At 38.4% G+C, this 22,200-nt stretch overlaps 1 protein-coding gene across 3 annotated transcripts in view; it reads left to right on the top strand.

Moving 5' to 3' along the window:
* Positions 1 to 21,256, top strand: part of ZNF268 (zinc finger protein 268) — a 32,431-nt gene extending 11,175 nt beyond the window's left edge. For all 3 annotated transcript variants that reach the window (XM_065904038.1, XM_065904037.1, XM_065904040.1), the window contains 4 exons: positions 5,551 to 5,751; positions 14,135 to 14,261; positions 14,544 to 14,630; positions 18,285 to 21,256. In XM_065904038.1, coding sequence (XP_065760110.1) covers positions 5,551 to 5,751; positions 14,135 to 14,261; positions 14,544 to 14,630; positions 18,285 to 20,761 — 2,892 coding nt within the window. In that variant the 3' untranslated portion in view covers positions 20,762 to 21,256. The remainder of the gene's footprint in view (positions 1 to 5,550; positions 5,752 to 14,134; positions 14,262 to 14,543; positions 14,631 to 18,284) is intronic.
* Positions 21,257 to 22,200: the final 944 nt, after the last annotated feature.

The following is a 22,200-nucleotide window of genomic DNA, read 5'->3' as shown; positions in this document are numbered from 1 at the left end:
AACTTACTGTACAATGCAACAGTTTTACTTCTAGGAATTTACCCATGGTAAAGGAAAACATGTTCACACAAAGATTTGTATAATAACTCAGAACTATAATCTGAATGTGGATTAAGTTGTGAATGTACAGACAGAATGGAACACTCTTCAGCAATAAAGGAGCAAACCGCTGGTGTGTCTGTAACATGAATAAACGTCCAGAGCATTGTGCTGAGTGAAAGAAGCCAGGCACAGTATCTAGTGTGGTCCCTGTCATATGAAATGTCCAGAAAATGCAGATCTGTGGACAGAAGCAAGGCAGTGGTTGCCTGGGGATCAGAGGTGAGAATGACCTTGGTTTCAGAGGAATCTTTGAGACAGTAGGAATGCTGCAAACCTGGATTAAAACTTCCATTTATTAAAAATCATTGAATTAAAAAAATACTTTTTTATAGAAGCTTTATTGGGGTATGATTTATATACCATAAAACTCACCCTTTTTTAAAAAATTTAATTTATTTTTATTGGAGGATATTTGATTTACAGAATTTTGCTGTTTTCTGTCAAACCTCAACATGAATAAGCCATAGGTATACATATATCCCCTCCCTTTTGAAACTCCCTCCCATCTCCCTCCCCATCCCACCCCTCTAGGTTGATACAGAACCCCTAAGCCATAGAGCAAATTTCGTTGGCTATCTATTTTACATATGGTAATGTAAGTTTCCATATTACTCTTTCCATACATCTCACCTCTCCTCCCCTCTCTCCCTGTCCATAAGTCTATTCTCTATGTCTGTTTCTCCATTGTTGCCCTGTAAATAAATTCTTGGGTACCATTTTTCTAGATTCCATATATATGTGTTAGAATACGGTATTTATCTTTCTCCTTCTGACTCATTTCACTCTGTGTAATAGGTTCTAGGTTCATCCACCTCATTAGAACTAACACAAATGCATTCATTTTTATGGCTGAAAACTCACCCTTTTAAAGTTTACCTTCATTTTTAGTTGTCACAGCTGTTTAAATATTACCATGTCCAATTCCAAAACATTATCATTACTTCCAAAAGAAACCCTGTCCCCGTTCAAAACCCACTGTCCATCCCCTCCTTCCCCTGTCCCCTTGTCAGCTGTTCAGTCTACTTTGTGTTTTCATGAATTTCCCTTTTCTAGACATTGGTATAAATAGAATCATATCACGTGTGTGGCCTTGTGTATCTGGCTTCTTTCATTTAACACTGTGTTTTCAAGGTGGCTTTGTGTTGGTCTCAGCCTGTCAATAATGATGCTGTGACTAGGAATGCCTGGGGCAGGGGCTCACCTGGGCCCCACTAGTCACAGCCCCTGCAGACATTTCCCTGATGAGCCAGTGCCGTGGTTGGATCTGCCCTCGTGCTTCTTCCTGTGATTACAAGATGCATCTCAGCGACAACCATCAGGAATCTTTAAAGACATAAGGTTTATTATTGAGCACCCTGGGAGTAGGTGGCACACCAGGGCCACACATCAGAGAAAGAGGGAGAATGTGGACCTGGAGTTCTGCCGATATTTGGGTCACTGGGGCTTGCTGGTTCATTATTTATTGGTGAATTTAAAATATAATTAAGAATTATAGACACAGGAAGGGAAGAGCAGGGTCACTCAAATGAGCAGCCATCCAGGTCACCCAGGGCTTTCTATGAGGGGACTGTCAAGGCCGGCAGCGTGGCTCTTTATCTAGTTGTGTGACTGGAAATGAACTTACCCAAGATTGATGCCTCTGAAGTGGTACCTCAGAAATCAGAAGCTTTTGGTACAATCAGGCATTTGCATTATGGTCAAAAAAAGCTAATTGTCAGGTACCTATACAGTGTAGTACAGAAGTTCATCATATAGTAGCATTCTTCAGTGCTTCATTCCTTTTTATGGCTAAATAATGTGTAGATCACATTTGGTTTATCCATTCATCCATTGATAGGTATTTGACTGTTAGAGTCATTAAAAACATTTGTGTGCAAGTATTTCTGTGGACATAGGCTTTTAATTCTCTTGAGTGGATACTTAGGAATGGGATTTCCAGGTAATACCATGATTCTGGGTTTAACACCTTGAGAAACTTCCAAGCTGGGTCCAAAGTGGTTGCTCCATTTTACATCCCCACCAGCTGTGCAGGAAAGTTAAAAACTTTACTCTTGTATCTTTTTGTCATGTGCTAGATATCTTGGGTCATAATAACAGTGATATAACTGTCATGTCCTATAGCAAACATAAGATGGTTTTAAAATAATAACAATTTGTTAACTACTGACAAGGATACTAAGTGAAGTTTAGTAAGTCTTTATACCTCATTTTATCCAAGGAATACATAGTTAAATACCACATATTAAGGTCAGGAAGAAATATGATTGTCTCTTATAGTTTTGTTTCCAGTTGTGTAAACAAATATATTTGTTGACATTTATTTTCCACTTCAGTGATTGCCTTCCCTCCTCCTTTTGATCATGTAAAATATTTACATGATTCAAAACTAGTAATGGAAATAAAAACAAAGGTAAACAAATGGGACTTAATTAAACTTAAAAGCTTTTGCACAGCAAAGGAAAAAATAAACAGATTAAAAGATAAACCTCAGAATGGGAGAAAATAACTGCAAATGAAACAACTGACAAAGGATTAATTTCCAAAATAAACAAGCAGTTTATGCAGCTCAATACCAGAGAAACAAACAACCCAATCAAAAAAATGGATGAAAGACATAAACATTTTATAACATTCCTCCAAAGAAGATATACAGATGGCCAACAAACACATGAAAAGATGCTCACATCACTCTAATGAGAAATGCAAATCAAAACTACGATTAAGTATCACCTCACACTGGTCAGAATGACCATCAATAAAATATCTACGAACAATAAATGCTGGAGAGGATGTAGAGAAAAAGGAACCCTCTTGCACTGTTGGTGGTATGTAAATTGATACACTATGGAGATTCCTTGATAAACTAGGAAGAGAACTACCATATGACCCAGCAGTCCCACCACTGGGCATATACCCTGAAGAAACCAAGAGACACATGCACCCTGGTGTTAATTGCAGCATTTTTTACAATAGCTAGGATATGGAAGCAGTCTAGATGTCCGTTTACAGGTGGATGGATACAGAAGTTACTGTACATACATACAATGGAATATTACTCAGCTATAAAAAGAATGCATTCCAGTCAGTCCTAATGAGGTAGATAAACTTAGAGCCTGTTTAGAGAGTGAAGTAAGTCAGAAAGAGAAAGACAGATATTGTATATTAATGTATGTGTATGGAATTCCTCTTCTTTGGAGGAATGTTTATGTCTTTCGTCCATTGTTTTGGGGTTTTTTTCCATTTATTTTTATTAGTTGGAGGCTAATTACTTTACAATATTGTAGTAGTTTTTGTCATACATTGACATGAATCAGCCATGGAGTTACATGTATTTCCCATCCCGATCCCCCCTCCCACCTCCCTCTCCACCCGATTCCTCTGGGTCTTCCCAGTGCACCAGGCCTGAGCACTTCGTCCGTTGTTTTGATTGGGTTGTTTGTTTTTCTGGTATTGAGCTGCATAAGCTACTTGTTTATTTTGTATATTAATGTATGTGTATGGAATCTAGAAAGATAATACTGATGAAACTGTTATTTGCAGGGCAGCAGTGGAGATGCAGACAGAGAACAGACTTGTGGACACAGTGGGGAAAGGAGAGGGTAGGAGGAATTGAGAGAATAGCATGGAAATATATACATTGCCATATGTAATATAGAAAGAAAGTGGAAATTTGCTTTGTAGACACAGAGAGCTCAGTTTAGTGCTCTGTGACAACCTGGAGTGGTGGGATGGGGTGTGAGATGGGAAAGGGGTTCAGGAGGAAAGGGACATACGTATACCTATGGCTGATTCATGTTGATGTATGGCAGAGGTCAGCACAGTATTATAAAGCAATTATCCTACAATTTTTTTAAAAAGTGTATAAAGTAAAAAGATGGACGCATGCCTGCATCCAGACAAGCTTCCATCTCTCCTGCTCTATCCCTTCCCTCCCCCAAAGGTAACCCAAGTTTCTAGTTCATCTTAGTGATTCTTTTGGAAGTAAACACATACACACCTGATCTGACTCAATACTTAGCCTTGTCAGGAAGCCTTTTTTCTGCCTCTTGCCCTGGATTTCCTAGAACTCAACATGCCCTGTATTCTAACGTGTTTCACCCATTTTTACACCTTTTATTTTCTTCTGGAATTCAGCTTCTGGAATGAGCATCCTCTGGGCCTTTCCCTCTGACTACTTAATGCCTTTCTGCCTTCCCTTTTCTCCCCTTTTCCTCTCTTCCTCTGAATCTCTTTTCTCTTCATCCCTTTCTTTGCCTGAATGTTTTTTTCTTACTTCTGCTGATTAATTTGGTCTCCATTTCTCAGTGAAGACCCAACCTCCTAGGAGGGACTGTTTGCCCATCATTTCTCAGTGACCCCAGCACTGTTAGGTCACTCAGTGACTTTGGGAACATCTTTTTTAGTCACCTGCAGCCCTGTGCCACAGGGGTTCAGATTCCATTCGGGAGGTGCTCTCTCTTGGGGGTGCTCATTTACTGGTGACTTTGGAGATTGGCGCCTGTGGCCCCTGCTCCCCCTAGCAATGCAGTTAGGTTGCATATGCTAGATTCTGAGGTTTGTGAGGAGCCCTGACACCTGGGTCCATTTGTGGATGTCTCTGGCTTCTTTTACTATTCTGATAGTCCTCTTGTTTCTATTGGGAGATTAAAAGACTACACTGCCACCCTGATCTCACCCTACTCTCCATGTTTCACAAAAAGTAAGACTCAATGAGAGAGATTGATTGAATTGTTCATGGACACCCAGATATTGAGAAGAAACTCTACTGAAACACAGACTATTTCATCCAAGATCTATTTCCAGTGTCCATCCAGCTAAAGTGAGTGAAAGTGAAAGTCGCTCAGTTGTGTCCGACTCTTTGCGACACCATGGACTATACATACCGTCCATGGAATTCTCCAGGCCAGAATACTGGAGTGGGTAGCCTTTTCCCTTCTCAGGGGATCTTCCCAACCCAGGAATCGAACCCAGGTCTCCCGCATTGCAGGTGGCTTCTTTACCAGCTGAGCCACAAGGGAAGCCCAAGAATACTGCAGTGGGTAGCCTATCCCTTCTCCAGTGTATCTTCCCAATCCAGGAATCGAACCAGGATCTCCTGCATTGCAGGTGGATTCTTTACCAGCTGAGCTATGAGAGAAGCCCAGAAAGTAGGGTCATTTACTCCTTAGCACCTGGTGTCATATTCTTTTTAAGTGTCTGCCCGAAGTTGTTTAAATCTCAGGGTTGTTGCTGCTCTTTTGGGGTTCCAGGGGGCCTGTGCAGAGTCTGGGTGGGAGGCTATAGTCAGTGTGCTGGATTCCCTAGTTCCATTTCCTCTCACTTCTGTCCTCTCAGCAGCACTGGCCACACTTCGCAGAACCCCAGACACAGCTGGGGTGAGTGCATTAGCCAGCAAAAGAAACCAAGGTTAGAAATGTGCTCTCAAATGTGTGCTTGCTCTTGGGTCAGGTGCCACCTCTCCAGGAACGAGACAGTTCATGCAATGTGAGCAGAAAGCTCCAAAGTGAGAAATCCATCCTGGGTCAAGGGACCCCTGACCAGAGGCCTCTCCCTGGAGGACCCCTGCAGAGGCCCAGGAGACCTGGGACAGCACAGATCCTGGAATGGCTGCTTATTTCCCAGGAACAACCGAAAGCCAAGAAATCCTGGGTGAGTCCTTGTTTGTTTATTTCCACTTCTTTTATTTATTCCTTTTTAATTTTTTTTTATAGGGAGAGGGATGAAGGTCCTTAGATGGGAGGGTTAAATTAACTTTCTCCTTAGGTCGTGGAAGGTCCCTGAAGTCCCTGTTTCCTGGTTTCCACAGACTCAATTTTCAGCTCCTCCACCCTGCAATTTTTTAAAATGCATATTCTTTTTTATGTGTTTACAAAATGTGTATCATTATTGATGTGGATGCGTTTTTAATATATGTTCATGGCATGTACATGTGTATCTCCTGCTCTATTGCTTCTATTTTTCACTAGGCACTTTGTTTCATTAAGCACCATCCTGTTAGATGACCACCAGCAGTGTCTGGGTCTTCCCTTGCCTCACAACTGTTATTCTTTTTAATTTGAGCCATTCTGGTATGGTGGTATCTCTGTATGGGTTTGCTTTGCATTTCCTGCTAGCATGTTTTTTGGATATTTTGTTACCTCATGTGCATGTTTTATGCCTTTTCTTATCCACTAAAAGGCATTCTTTATATTCTGGAAGCTTCTTAAAAATGCTGAGTTTCAGGCCCCACCTCAGTCCTGTAGTATCACACTTTTAACAAGATTCAGTGATTGATGCACATTGACATTTAAAGCAAACTTGACACCAAATCCATATTTATGTTTTACCTGCAGTGCTTCTTTCACCTCCAGTATTTTGTTATGATAATTCTCAAACACAGGGCAAAATTGAAAGCATTTTACAGTGAACATCTGTATACTCATCACCTTGAATTTACCTTTAACATTTTTATTGTATTTGTTGTATCACATTGTCCATCTTTCCATCCCTCTGCATCTCTCATCCTGTCTTATTTTTGATGTATTTCTTAATATGTTTCAGGCATCAGCATGCCTCCCTCTAATTAGGTACTTCAGTTTGCATAGCATTAACTGTTGTTCAGTATTTGTTTACAAGCTGGGTTTTTTTTTTTTATTGTTTTGCCTTTTCATTCTGTTAATGCTGTCTTTTGATGAACAGCTGTTCTAATTTTAACTTAATTTAATTTATATATATTTTTTATTACTAGTGCTTTTTGTGTCCAACCTAAAAACTTTTTTCTTATCCAGAGCTCATGAAGACATCATTCTTTGTTCACATTTATCTTTTCACAGGTAGACTCATAATACATGTAGAATTATTTGTTTGGTGTGAGTAGGAGTCAAGATGTGGTTTTTCCATCATATTGTCTAATTGCCCCAGTCTCACTGAAGTGATTGACCCTGCCTGTGTCTCTGCAGTGCCTCCTTGTTGAATATCAGGAGTCCATGAAAATGGTTTGGTTTCACAACTCATTATTCTGTTCCATTGGCCTACTTTTCTATCCTTAAGCCAGTTTCACACTATGTTTATGATGTCTTGCTATCCAGGTGCTTCCGGTTTTAGGTGGTTATGAATGCTGTCAACATGCATGTGTGGGTTTTTGTGTGAACATGAGTTTTCAGATCAGCTGGGTAAATCTCTAGGAGCTTGACTGCTGGATTGTATGGTGATTCTGTCTAGCTTTATAAGAGACTGTCCTCAGAGTGACTTTTTGCATTCCCATCTGCAGTGACTGAGAGTCCTTGTTCCTCATCCTGCCCAGTACTTGGTATTGTCAAGTTGTTAAACATTTTGCCATTCTAATAGAAGTAAGGTGGTATTTCACTGTGGTTTTAAGTTGCATTTTCCTAATGGCTAGCTAGTATTATTACCTTTTATAAGTGTTTTATTCTTTTTATATCTTTGGTGAAATATCTGCTCAAAGCTTTCCCTCATTTTAATAAAAATGGGTTGTTTTCTTGTCATTGGTTCTTTTAAATGTAATCCTTTTTTTTTTTTTAACTGAAGTATAGTTGATTTAACAATATTTCTGTTTTGTAAATAAGCTCATTTGTACCCTTTTTTTAAGATTCCATATATAATTGATATATATCTCTCCTTCTCTGACTTACTTCACTCAGCATGTCAATCTCTAGGTCCATCCATGTGGCTGTAAATAGCATTATTTTGTTCTTTTTTATGGCTGAGTAATACTCAATTGTGTGTGTGTGTTCAGTCACTCAGTCATGTCTGACTCCTTACTACCCCATGGACTGCAGCACACCAGGCTTCCCTGTCCTTCACTATCTTCTGGAGTTTGCTCAAACTCATGTGCATTGAGTCCATGATGCCATCTAACCACCTCATCCTCTGTCGCCCTCTTCTCCTGCACTCAGTCTTTCTCAGCATCAGGATCTTTTCCAGTGAGTCAGCTCTTCATATCAGGTGGCCAAAGTATTGGAGCTTCAGCTTTAACATCCATCCTTCCAATTAAATATTTGGGGTAGATTTCTTTTAGGGTTGACTGGTTTGATCTCCTTGTCCAAGGAACTCTCAAGATTCTTCTCAAGCACCACAGTTTGAAAGCATTAATTCTTTGCCACTCTGCCTTCTTTATGATACAACTCTCGCATCTGTACATGACTCCTGAAAAAACCATAGCTTTGACTATATGGACCTTTGTCAGCAAAGTGATGTCTCTGCTTTTTAATACCCTGTTTAAGTTTGTCATAGCTTTTCTTCCAAGGAGCAAGTGTCCTTTAATTTCATGGTTGCAGTTAACCTCTCTAAATATGTACATACCACATCTTCTTATCCATTCCTCTGTAGATTGACATTTAGATTGCTTCCATGTCCTGGCTACTGTAAATAATGCTGCAGTGAATATTGGGCTACATGTATCTTTTCAATTTACAGTTTTCTCCAGATATATGCCCAGGAGTTGGATATCTGTGTCATATGGTAATTCTCTTTTTAGTTTTTTAAGGAACCTCCATACTTCTACATAGTGGCTGTACCAATTTACATTCCCAATAACAACACAGAGTTCCCTTTTCCCCACACCCTCTCCAGAATCTAGTGTTTGTGGATTTTTTGATGTTGACCATTCTGACTGCTGTGAGATGGTACCTCATTGTAGTGTTGATTTGCATTTCTCTAACAATTAGTGATGTTGAGCATCTTTTCATGTGCTTTTTGACTATCTCTTGTCATTGATTTTTAAGAGTTCTTTCTTATTCTAGATTTAAATCCTTCATAAGAAAAGTGACTTCCAAATATTTTCTCCCTGTCTCTGGTTTGTCTTTTCATTTCCATGACAACTTTCACAGCAAAATATTTTAATTTTGATAGTCTGTTTTCTAAATTTTAATTTTTTTAAATGGGTTTTGCTTTTGGTATCATATCTAAAATTTCATTGCCCAAAGTGCACAAAGTGAAATTTTTTTCTCTGAAATTTGTATGGTTTTAGTTTTCATATTAAGTCTATGATCCATTAGTTAATGTTCATATGGGGTATGTTTTGAGGTTCATTTCTTATGTCTGTGGATGTACAGTAGTCCAGCACTGTTTGTTGTAAAGATGATCCTTTCTCTGTTGAAATGCTTTTGTGTCATGTTAAACAACAACAACAACAACAAAATCTTCAAGAGACAGTGTTTATGTGGGTCTATTTCTAGGCTTTCTTTTCTGTTCATTGATTTTTTTTTCATTTATTTTTATTAGTTGGAGGCTAATTACTTTACAATGTTCGTTGATTTTTGTGTCTAATTTTTCACTAATATCATGCTATCTAGATTTTATAGGAAGTCTTAAATCAGGCTAGTGACAAATGCTTAACCTTTGTTCCCTCAGAATCATTCTGGCTGTTCTAGTTTTTTGTCTTTTCATATTAATTATGGAAGAGCTTGTGGATAGCTACAGTAAACTTGTTAGTAAATCTACGAATCAATTTAGGGAGAATTTACATCTTAACAATACTGAGTTTTCCAAGCTATGAACACCCTGCATCTTTTCATTTTTTTAGATCTTTGATTTCTTAAAGCACTGTTTGTATTTTAGAGCATACATATTTCTACATACATATTTTATCATCTTAACCATTTTAAGTGACAGTTCAGTGGTATTAAATTTATTCTTTTTATTCATTTTTGGCTGCACTTGGTCTTCGTTGCTTTTGCGAGGGCTTTCTCTAGTTGGGGGCCACTCTTTGTTGTGATGCTCAGGCCTCTCAATGTGGTGGCCTCCTCTGTTGTGGAGCACTGGCTCTAGGCATGGGCTTCAGTAGTTGCAGCGCACTAGCTCAGTAGTTGCAGCTCTCAGGTTCTAGAGTGTGGTGGTCTCAGTAGTTGTGCATGGGCTTAGTTGCTCTGCAACATAGGGCATCTTCCTGGACCAAGGATCGAACCCATGTCTTCTGCATTGGCAGGCATGCTCCTGTCCACTGCCCTACTAGGGAAATCCTTAAATACATTCATAAAATAGGCAATCATAACTATCATCTGTCTCCATAACTCTTCCTCTTGAAAAACTGCAGGTCTATACCATCAAAACCATAACTCCCAACTCCCCCTCTCCATAAGCCCTGGCAAGCACCATTCTACTTTCTGTGTCTATGATTTTGACTACTCTAGTAGCACATACAGTACTTGTAGGTATACAGACATACAGTAATTGTCTTTTTGTGACTGACTTATCTCACTTGACATAATGTTCTCAAGGTTCTCCCTGGTTATGTTGCAGAACTTTCTTCCTTTTTAAGACAGAATAATAATCTGTTGTATGTATATATCACATTTTGTTTATCCATTCATCCATCAATGGACACTTGTATTACTTTCACGTTTGAGCCTCTGTGAATGAAAATGCTGGTATAAGCATGGATATACAGATATCTCCTTAAGACTCTGCTTTCACTTCCTTTGGACATATACCCAGAATTAGAATTCCAGGACCATATGGTAATTCTAATGTTTAATTCTTTGAGGAGTCATCAAACTGTTTTCCACAGCAATTACACCACTTTACATCCCTACCAGCCATGTGCAAGTGTTCCAGTTAATCTGTATCCTTGCCAGCCCTTGTTATTTTCATGGTATTTGAGAGCCATCCTAATGGGTGTAAGACGAATCTTATTAGTTTTGATTTGCATTTTCCTTATGATTAGTGATGTTCACCGTCTTCATGTGTTTATTGGCCATTTGTATCTTCCTTGGGAAAATGTCAATTTATATCTTTTGATCACTTTTGAAGAATTTGTTGTTGTTGTTGAGTTTTAGTTCTTTATGTATTCTGGATATTAACCCCTTATAAAATACATGACTTGCAGATATTTTCTCCCATTTTGGGAGTTGCCTTTTTACAATGTTGATATTGTGTTTTGATGCAAAAAATTTTAAAATTTTCATGAAGTCCAATTGATTGGTGTTTTCTTTTTTTGTTTGTGCCTTTTGTCATATTCAAGAAAGCATTGTCAAATCTAACATCAGGAAGCTTTTGTTGCTGTGTTTTCCTCTGAAGAGTTTTGCATAGTTTTAGGTTTTACATTTAGGTCTTTGATCTATTTTGAGTTTGTTTTTATATATGGTATTAGAGAAGGGTCCAACTTCATTTTTTTCATGTGGATATCCAGTTTTCCCAGCATCATTTAGTGGCATTTAGTGGAAAGACTTTTCTTTCCCCATAAATGGTCTTGGAACCATTGTCAACAATCATTTAACCATATATGCAAGAGTTTGTTTCTGGACTGTCTTCTATTCCATTGTTACCATGTTGTATGTCAGTCTTTCAGTCTTTATGCCAGTATCACATTATTTTGGTTGCTAGTTTTCTACTAAGTTTTGAAATTATGAAGTATGAGTCCTCCAGTTTTGTTCTTCTTCAAGATTGTTTTGGCTATTCAAGGTCCTTTGAGCTTTTTTATACATTTTAGGATGGGGTTTTCTGTTTCTGAAAAAAATAGCATTGAAATTTTATTAGGGATTGCATTGAATATGTAGATCACTTTGGATACTACTAACATATTATTAAGAAACATAAAGTATGTTTCTGTTTATGTCTCGTTTCTTTTAACAAGGTTTTGGTTTTCATTTTGCAAGTCATTTACTTCCTAGGTTGTTATTTCTTCCTTTTTAAAATGTATTTATTTATTTATTTTTGGTTGCACTGGGTCTTTGTCGCTGTGCATGGGCTTTCTCTAGTTGTGGAGAGTGCACAGGCTGCACCTGGTTGCAGTGCATGGGCTTCTCTTTGCTGTGGCTTTTCTTGTTACAGAGCACAGGCTCTAGGTGCATGGCTTCAGCAGTTGCAGTGTGTGGGCTCTAGATTGCGCTGGCTTCAGTAGTTGTGGCACAGGAGCTCATTAGTTACGTCTCGGGCCCTAGAGCACAGACTCATTAGTTGTAGCACGTGGGCTTTAGTTGCCCACAGCATGTGGAATCTTTTCAGACCAGAAATTGAACCAGTGTCCCCTGCACTGAAAGGCAGATTCCTATCCACTGTAACACCAGGGAAGTCCAAATTATTACTTCTTTATGATGCTGTTAAAATTGAATCATTTTTATAATTTGCTTTTCTGATTGATCGTTGTTAGTGCATACAAGCGCAGCTCATTTTGGTGGTTGACTTTGTGTCCTGTTATTTGCTGAATTCATTTATTCTAATGAGGTTTTCTGTGTGTGTGTGTATGTGTGTGGAATCTTTAAGGTTTTCTACGTATAGGATGATATTGTCCATGAACAGAGAAATAATTTTATTCTGTTTCTAATTTGGATCCTTTTCATTTCTTTTTCTTGCCCAGTGGCTCTGACTAGAACTTCCAGTGCTGTGTTGAATAGAAGTGGTGAAAGCAGGCATTGGTTCCTCATTCCTGACCTTAGAGGAAAAGCTTTTTCTTTCACCATTGAGTATGATGTTCACTGTGGGATTTTAAGATATGACTTTTATTATGTTGAAATACTTTCCTTCTGTTCCTACTTCATTGAGTGTTTTTATCATGAAAGAGTGTGGAATTTTGTCAGTGCTTCAACTGAGATAATCTTCTTTGAGATAATCATTTTTTCAACTTCATTCTGTTAATGTGATGTATTACACTGAGCAGTTTTCCAATGTTGAACCATTCTTGCATTCCAAAAATAAATCCCATTTGTCATGGTGTATAATCTTTTTAATAAGCTTCCTAAAGTTATAGCATTCTGATTTGAATTTATGCCAGCTTAACTTCAGCGACATACAAACACCGCTCCTTGACCGCTCTGTCCCAACTCCTTTTGGTTATTGATGTCACATGTTTAACATTGTGTGCCCCAAACCATAAACTAACAAGTATTTCAAATGCATTAGTCACTTATAAGTATATAGAGGACGAAATGTAGAGTTACAAATCAAAGTTAAAATAATACTACTATTAATGGTTACACAGGTATTTACATTTGTTCAGATCTTTATTTCTTCAAAACAGCTTCAAGTTATTGTGTAGTGTGGTTTCATTTCACCTGCAGGACTCCTTTGAACATTTCTTTCCAAACAGGTCTAGTGGTAGCAAACTACCTTTTGTTTTTCTGGAGATGTATTCATTTCTACCTCACTGTAAAGCACAATTTTGTCATGTACAGAATTCTTGACTGATAGTTTTTGTTTGTTTGTTTGTTTTCTTTTAGCTCTTTGAATATATGGGTTCATAGTCTTTTGGTCTCCAAAGGTTCTGATGAGAAATCTGCTTATAATGTTACTGAGGAGCTCTTGTATGAAACAAATCATTTCTTTCTTGATACTTTCAAGGTTCTTTCTGTCTCTGTGTTTATCTGTTGAAAATTTGAGTGTATATGTTTCTTTAAGGTTTCATCATTTTTGGAGTTTGTTGAACTTCTTGGATGTTTATATCCATATCTTTCATCAAATTTAAAATTTCATTTTCAAATTTGTTGTTGCCCATTTTTGAAAATTTTAGCCATTCTAGGTATGTAATGGTCTCTCACTATTTTAATTTGTAGTTCCCTAATGATATATAATGTTGAGCACCTTTTCATGTGCTGCTTTGCCATCTATGTATCATCATGCTCAGATCTGTTGCCCGACAAAGTAGCTGCTACTTACAGCTCTTGCCTTTATTCCACCAAATTTTGACATATCTTTCTTCAGTGGCGGCTCCTTTAGTCCCCTTTCATGGACTCAGCCTAATGTATCCTCCCTTATGCCTGTGTTCTCCACATGTTCTTTTGTCTTAGCATCTTTGATTCCCTATTACATCTTTACATATTTAACCTTTGTTTTTCTCTGCAATGCTGAACACTTCTTGCAGGCAGGACTGCCTTTCCTCCATTTTATATTACCTGCACTAGGTTGAATACCTGACACATGGTGTTCTCTTGTGTTGAATGAAAGGTTAACTGATTTAATGCATATTGATGGGATATTTTCAATAAATTTTGCTTTTCTCCCAAAATATTAAAGAATATAAATAATGGACAGCCTTGGCTGGCTTTTATGACAAACTCAGTAAAATGATTTGAGATTGAAAAGGGATCTGCTATTTCAGGGACATTTGTCACTCATGGATGTGTTTGTGGACTTTACCTGGGAAGAGTGGCAGCTACTGGACTCAGCTCAGAAGCACCTGTACAGGAGTGTGATGTTGGAGAACTATAGAAACCTTGTGTCCCTGGGTACGTACTTCCCCCTTGAAAGGAGTAAATCTCCAGGCTTCCTCTTCTTGGTGGCTGAAAACTGGAGCACTTTTGTAAAATACTGGGTGATTTGGGGCTTATACTTAGAGGCCAGGTTTTCTTATTCTTCTTTTGGCATCAGAATATGCTGGTTGAATGGTGTTTACTTTGCTAGGGTGCAAAAGGGCAGCTTCATCATGTCACATATAAACCAAGTTTTCTCAGTTTTTCCGAATCCCTAGGCAGTCTTGATCCAGATTGTCTATAATTTTCCATTCATAGGATATCAATACACCAAACCCAGTATCATTTTCCAGTTGGAACAAGAAGAGCTGTGGATGATGCACAGCCCAAGTCTGGACCATTCAGGTGAGTGACCAGAACATTTACATCTTTTCCTCCTTACTCAGAATCAGTGTGAGGTCTAACATTATGTTCTTTTGTGTTTGTACTTTTATGTTATTTGTAACCATCTTTTGCTCATTATCTCTTCTCTGGTATTCTCAGCTTCCTTCTTACTTTTCTGAGATAGTAGACTCATCTCATTATTCATTTAAGCACCTTTATCTGTTTATCTCATTTCATGTCACTTTCACACCCTTTCTAAATAAAGTTAATCTTCCTAATATTAGAATTGTTTCAGCTGCAATTTTTAATTAACCTTAAATCAACCTATAAGATGAAGTGATTCATTATCACACATTACAAAATGTCCTAAGGTGGGTCAGCTCTATGGATGACTAAGTGATTGACTCACTAAACTGTCATAGGTCTACCCCTTCCTTGCCATTCTAGCTATGTATTTTCCTCAAATTTCCTCCCTCATAGTCATCAGATGGCTATGACAGTTTCAGGCAATACCTGCAAATGTACCAGTGACCAGTGTAATAAATAAAGACTGTTCCTTCCCACGTGACCCTTTTTATCAGACATTAAAATCTATTTCAGGAAGCCCCAGCAGACTTAACCTTGTTCAGTAGGCTAGATTTTTATCATATACCCTGTGTAAAAAAGATTGACAAGGGAAATGGCAAGCCATCACTGTTGGCTCAGATAAATCATGCTTCTCCTTCGGCAGGGGGTATGGAGATGGGTCTCCAGTTTCCTACCTGAAGCACATGGCCTTATGGATGGAGGTAGAACATAAAATCAGGTTTCTGCCAGCCAAGAGAAGGGCAGCAGAACTGTCAGTTAGGCAGCAGTGTCCACCTTCATCTTCCTTTTTGGTGAGGATGCATCCAGTCATACCCTTCTTTCCACCCATCCATCTTCAAAAATACTCTATCCACCCCTCTTTTCATTCTTACACTATATTAGTGCAAGTCTAGATCCTTGTTTCTAATCAGAGCTGGTAGTGGTTCTTCACGGTCTGGTGATCTCTAATTAAAATTATCAAAAAAAAAAAAAGTATCCACACTCATCTCACACACTAGCAAAGTAATGCTCCAAATTCTCCAAGCTAGGCTTCAACAGTACATAAACTGTGAACTTCCAGATGTTCAAGCTGGATTTAGAAAAGGCAAAGGAGCCAGAGATCAAATTGCCAACATCCGTTGGATCATTGAAAAAGCAAGAGAGTTCCAGAAAAACATCTACTTCTGCCTTATTGACTATGCCAAAGCCTTTGACTGTGTGGATCACAACAAACTATGGAAAATTCTTAAAGAGACGGGAATACCAGACCACCTGACCTACCTCCTGAGAAATCTGTATGCAAGTCAAGAAGCAACAGTTAGAACTGGATATGGAACAACAGACTGGTTCCAAATTGGGAAAGAAGTGCATCAAGGCTGTATATTTTCATGCTGCTTATTTAACTTATATGCAGACTACATCATGCAAAATGTCAGACTGGATGAAGCACAAGCTGGAATCAAGATTGCCGGGAGAAATAGCAATAATCTCAGATTCACAGATGATACCACCCTTATGGCATAAAGTGAAGAACTAAAGAGCCTCTTGATGAAAGTGAAAGAGGAGAGTGAAAAAGTTGGCTTAAAGCTCAACATTCAAAAAACTAAGATCATGACATCCAGTCCCATCACTTCATGGCAAATAGATGGGGAAACAGTGGAAACAGTGACAGACTTTATATTTTTGGGCTTCAAAATCACTGCAGATGGTGAGTGCAGCCATAAAATTAAAAGATGGTTGCTTCTTTGGAGAAAAGCTGTGACAAACTTAGATAGCATATTAAAAACCAGAGATACTTACTTTGCTCACAAAGGTCCATTTAGTCAAAGCTATGGTTTTTCCAGTAGTCATCTATGGATGTGAGAGTTGGACTATAAAGAAGGCTGAGTGCAGAAGAATTGATGCTTTTGGACCGTGTTGTTGGAGGAGACTCTTGAGAGTCCCTTGGACTGCAAGGAGATCCAACCAGTCAATCCTAAAGGAAATCAGTCATGAATATTCATTGGAAGGACTGATGCTGAAGCTGAAACTCCCAATATTTTGGCCACCTAATGCAAAGAACTGACTCATTGGAAAAGACCCTGATGCTGGGAAAGATTGAAGGCAGGAGGAGAAGGGGATGACAGGATGAGATGGTTGGTTGGCATCACCGACTTGATAGACATGAGTTTGAGCAAGCTCTGAGAGTTGGTGATGGACAGGGAAGCCTGCAGTGCTGCAGCTCATGGGATCGCAAAGAATCGGACATGACTGAACTGAACTGCACCAAAAGAATATTTACTTAGACATGTGAAGAAGAGTCTGGGGGGGTAACTTCTAAATTCATGAATGATGACAGAGAAAACTTGGCAGCTAAGTAAAACGACTCAAGAGGAAAAATGATTTATGAACAAAAACTAACCATGGTACGCTTGCATGATTTACCTGTGAATAGAAATTGCATGGTTGTAAAGATGTAAAACCTGAAAACTGATTTAAGCAAAAATATGAAATAGCTTGATTAGGATGGTGCAGGTATGGGAAGAGAGTGTGTACACCATGGGTAATATTAAGGGAGGAGGATGAAAGGAATTAAATCTCTACCCTACACACTGAGTAATTAGGAGAAAACCAAGTAGAACAGAATAGGCTGTTATTTAGAAAATATGGAGGAAAATACCCTAAGAAAGAGCTAAGAGACAAAACTTTTTTCCTCTGAGGAGAATGAAAAACAGAAGGGCAAGGTGAACAGATGCTGTTTAAACATTAACTACCCCCTACCCCCACCAAATTCCAAAAATACAAAATAGATAAAGATCAAGACACAGGTCTGAGTTCTTATACACAATGAGAAATATTTGGAGGTTGAATAGAAGAGAGAATGGGTAGAGTTGACCTGTTAATAGATATACCAGAGTAACATGCTGACCAAGGTGAAGGACAGAGCAGGGCATTGAGAGAACACAACAGAAGGGCAGCTTTGAAGAAGCAACATCACAGGGTCTTAATCCCTCATACCAGGTTTCTCTACATCCTAAATCTGAGCCCTTATTCATTTGTACACAAACCTCCAAATTATAAATGTTCCCAAACATCAATTCCCATTTAGGGCAGTAACTACCCCCATGAGAAATGAAAATTTTAATTTTGCTCATTTTTTTCCTTGTACTTTCTTCCTTTTTCTTTTTTTTAAATTTTGGCTGCACTGCACAAAGAATCTTCATTGTGGCATTCAGTTGGATCACACAGTCTTAGTTGCCCTGCAGTATGTGGGTTCTTAGTTCCGCAACCAAGAATCAAATCAGCATCCCCTGCATTGAAAGATTGATTCTTAACCACTGGGCCACCAGGGAAGTCCCTCCATGTGCTTTCCAAAGAAGCTATTATACAAAATTTTGAAACTCAAAGCTATATTTATTGTCAGATCTCTATGCCTGTTTTCATGTTTTGATTTGTTTTGTTTCTGCAGGTGCCCAGGAGTTTGTGTACATTTACATTTGAGATTTTATTTATATTCAGAACTGATATCGGAAACTAAGAAAAACCTCATGACATGGAATTTTTAAGGCAATTTTATGCTGTACTATGATCATGTCACTATTTATAACATATGAGTATTTTCATTTCTAGACGAAGTCTGGGAAATTGATGGTTGTGTGCAATGGCATCAGGAAAATCAAGGCAAGCTGGGAAGTATGGCAGAAGGCTATCCCTGTACTGCATTTGGAAAACTGTGTCTTATTACTGCAAGTAATGCTTCTTCAAGACAAAGATTTCATAAATGTGTCACAAATGGAAAGAGTTTGAAATGTAATATAGGTTTCAGTAATAATTACGCTGGAAAGAATCCTAAGGACTTACAGGCATTGAGGGAATCATCCTTCCTTTCTAAACATGAACAAGCTGTTATTGGCATAAAATACTGTGAAAGTGATGAATCTGGAAAAACTGCCAACAGAAAGCCACAGCTTATTTGCCAACAAATGCATATGGGAGGAAAATCATTTGAATGCAGTTCCTGTGGGAAGGCCTCCAGCAGCCAGTCGAACCTTGTGGTGCATCAGGAAACTCATGAAGAAGCAAAACCCTACAAGTGTGGTGGATGTGGGAAAGACTTCAGCAGCAAGTCCTACCTCACTGCACATCAGAGAATTCACACAGGAGAGAAACTTCATGAATGCAGTGATTGTCAGAAAACTTTTAGTTTCAATTCACAACTTGTTATACATCAGAGAATTCATACACAGGAGAATTCCTATGAATGCTGTGAATGCGGGAAAGTCTTCACTAGGAGAGACCAGCTTGTTTCCCACCAGAGAACTCATTCAGGACTGAAACCCTATGGATGTCATGAATGTGGGAAAGCTTTTGGTTTGAAATCACAGCTCATTATACATCAAAGAATTCATACTGGAGAGAAACCCTATGAATGCAGTGATTGTCGGAAAGCCTTTAATACAAAGTCTAACCTCATGGTACATCAGAGAACTCACACAGGAGAGAAACCTTATAGTTGTAGTGAATGTGGGAAAGCTTTTACTTTCAAGTCACAGCTCATTGTACATCAGGGAGCACACAGTGGCGTCAAACCCTATGGATGTAATCAATGTGGAAAAGCTTTCAGTTTGAAGTCACAACTCATTGTACATCAGAGAAGTCACACAGAAGTGAAACCCTATGGATGCAATGAATGTGGGAAAGCTTTTAGGAGCAAGTCCTACCTCATTATACATCAGAGAACTCACACAGGAGAGAAACTCCATGAATGCTGTGAATGTGGGAGAGCCTTCAGTTTTAATTCACAACTTGTTATACATCAGAGAATTCACACAGGGGAGAATCCCTATGGATGCAGTGAGTGTGGGAAAGCCTTCAGTCGGAAATACCAGCTCATTTCACACCAGAGAATTCATGCAGGGGAGAAGCCCTATGAATGCAGTGATTGTGGGAAAACTTTTGGTTTGAAATCACAGCTCGCGATACATCAACGAACTCATACAGGAGAGAAGCCCTATGAATGTAGTGAATGTCAGAAAGCCTTTAATACAAAGTCAAACCTTATTGTACATCAGAGAACCCACACAGGAGAAAAACCATATGGTTGTAGTGAATGTGGGAAATCCTTTACCTTTAAATCACAGCTCATTGTACATCAGGGAGCACACACTGGGGTAAAACCCTATGGATGTAATCAGTGTGGAAAAGCCTTCAGTTTGAAGTCACAGCTCATTGTACATCAGAGAAGTCACACAGGATTGAAACCCTATGGGTGCATTGAATGTGGGAAAGCTTTTAGGAGCAAGTCCTACCTCATCATACATACAAGGACTCATACAGGGGAGAAGCCACATGAATGCAGTGAATGTGGTAAATCCTTCAGTTTTAACTCACAACTTATTGTACATCAGAGAATTCATACAGGAGAGAGTCCCTATGCATGCAGTGATTGTGGGAAAGCCTTTAATAGGAAAGACCAGCTCATCTCACATCAGCGAACTCATGCAGGGGAAAAACCTTACGGGTGCAGTGAGTGTGGGAAAGCCTTTAGTAGCAAGTCATATCTCATTATACACATGAGAACTCATTCAGGAGAGAAACCATATGAATGCCACAAATGTAGGAAAGCCTTCATTTGGAAGTCACTACTCATTGTACATGAGCGAACTCATGCAGGGGAAAACCCTTATAAATGCAGTCAGTGTGAGAAATCCTTCAGTGGGAAATTACGGCTCCTTGTACATCAGAGAATGCACATGAGAGAGAAGCCCTATGAATGCAATGAGTGTGAAAAAGCCTTCATTAGGAAGTCTCAGCTCATTGTACATCAGAGGACTCATTCAGGGGAGAAACCCTATGAATGCAGTGAGTGCAGAAAAACTTTCTCTCAGAAATCAATTCTCAGTGCACATCAGAGGACTCATACTGGAGAGAAACCCTGTAAATGCACTGAATGTGGGAAAGCCTTTTGTTGGAAGTCACAACTCATTATGCATCAGAGAACTCATGCAGATGAGAAACATACTGGTGAGTTAAATATAAGAAACTTTCTCTCAAAAGTGAATTCACAGGAATTCCTAGGAAATTCATACAGAAGAGAAACTTTATAAATGGAATCATCTCATTGTACACCATGTATATATGGCATGTGGAAAGGAATCCACAGAAAGCTGTTGTTTATACACACAAAAAAAAAAAATCAGTAAATGTACACAGGAACTGTATTAATTCAGTGAACCCTCTGAAAGTTCTTAGCAGGAAATCGTACCATGTCTTTAAGTTTGTGCAGTTGAGGAACAATATGAATTAAGTGAATATCAGAAACTCATTTCTTTTTTTTTGGGGGGGGGGGGTAGGAAAGATCCTTTTATTCCTTAACATGCTAACATCTGCAAAGAGTTAATTCCATAATGCAAATGACTATAGAATACAGTCCTTTGAAATTCATAATTTATTGGAATTAGGATTTTAATGAGAAAACATGTAAATTGAATGTATTGCAAGCATCAGAAGCTTATATGTTGGAGAAACCACAGTATAAAGTTAGGGAAATTCTTCATCTAGAAATGACAGGCTTCTAATAAAAAAGTAAAAATTTGAATGAATGAAGATCTATGAGTATTTTTTAAGCCTCTACAGGAAGGTTTATTATTTTGACTCATCTGGAGAAAAAATTTCCTTTATAAATTTAGGGTAAATTATGCTCCAAATTATGCTTCTAAACTCTTAGGAAAAACCTCTAAAAAACTATCCAACCATCAATGATCAATATTTTATAGAATATAAAGATTTTCTAACCTGAGTAAATGTAATAATCATGATAACAATAAGGATTACATTAGAAGACCTGCAGTGATGTTTAGGTGTTTTCTTCCTTTCTGTACTATAAAATGTTTTGTGGACTTTGGCATATTCTTACGGATGCCACATTTGATAAATAACTAGATAACAATACTGTTTCCCAGGGATTTATACTCTGCATGGCAACATCTTCTTTAAAATACAACTTGTTACTAGAATAATATGGCATATAAATGCATTTCAGTACTTTTAAACCTTTACTATTGTTTTGTACCCTCTGTAAATGGACCTGAAAGCTCTCTCTTTAGTTATATAATCAGTATAGCTCACGTTTCATGTGGTTGCATATCTGGAATCTGTCCTGCCCTCTTTGATTAGAATACCTTGATTTCCTTTAAGAGAATTGACAGTGTATGCAATGTATGCATGATCAGATCATCATTCAAGGTACCCTGCCAGGAGTTGGCTGAGATGTCTAGAAGTTAAATTTTTAATGGACTCCTTAGTACAGAAAATCAAACTTAGCTTTTGTTCTCAGGTAACATCTTGCTGCAAATATTAATTCGTTCCTTCTATATAGATTACCCAGAATAGCTTTAGTTGTTGTCACTTCTTAATCCTAGTTCACTTCTCTCTTAATTTGAGCTATCTGGTATCCTTCTCAGTACATTTAAATGATACCTTTAAGTTATGCTGCTGAAGTGTGCGTGTATAGCTGTAGATTCAGGGCATGAAAAGTCATTCTACC

The sequence above is a fragment of the Muntiacus reevesi genome, chromosome 13 (genome assembly GCF_963930625.1).
Source record: "Muntiacus reevesi chromosome 13, mMunRee1.1, whole genome shotgun sequence".
In the NCBI taxonomy this organism is placed as follows: Eukaryota; Metazoa; Chordata; class Mammalia; order Artiodactyla; family Cervidae; genus Muntiacus; species Muntiacus reevesi.
The sequence above is the reverse complement of the archived record's forward strand: the minus strand, read 5'-3'. Positions and strand labels throughout refer to the sequence as shown.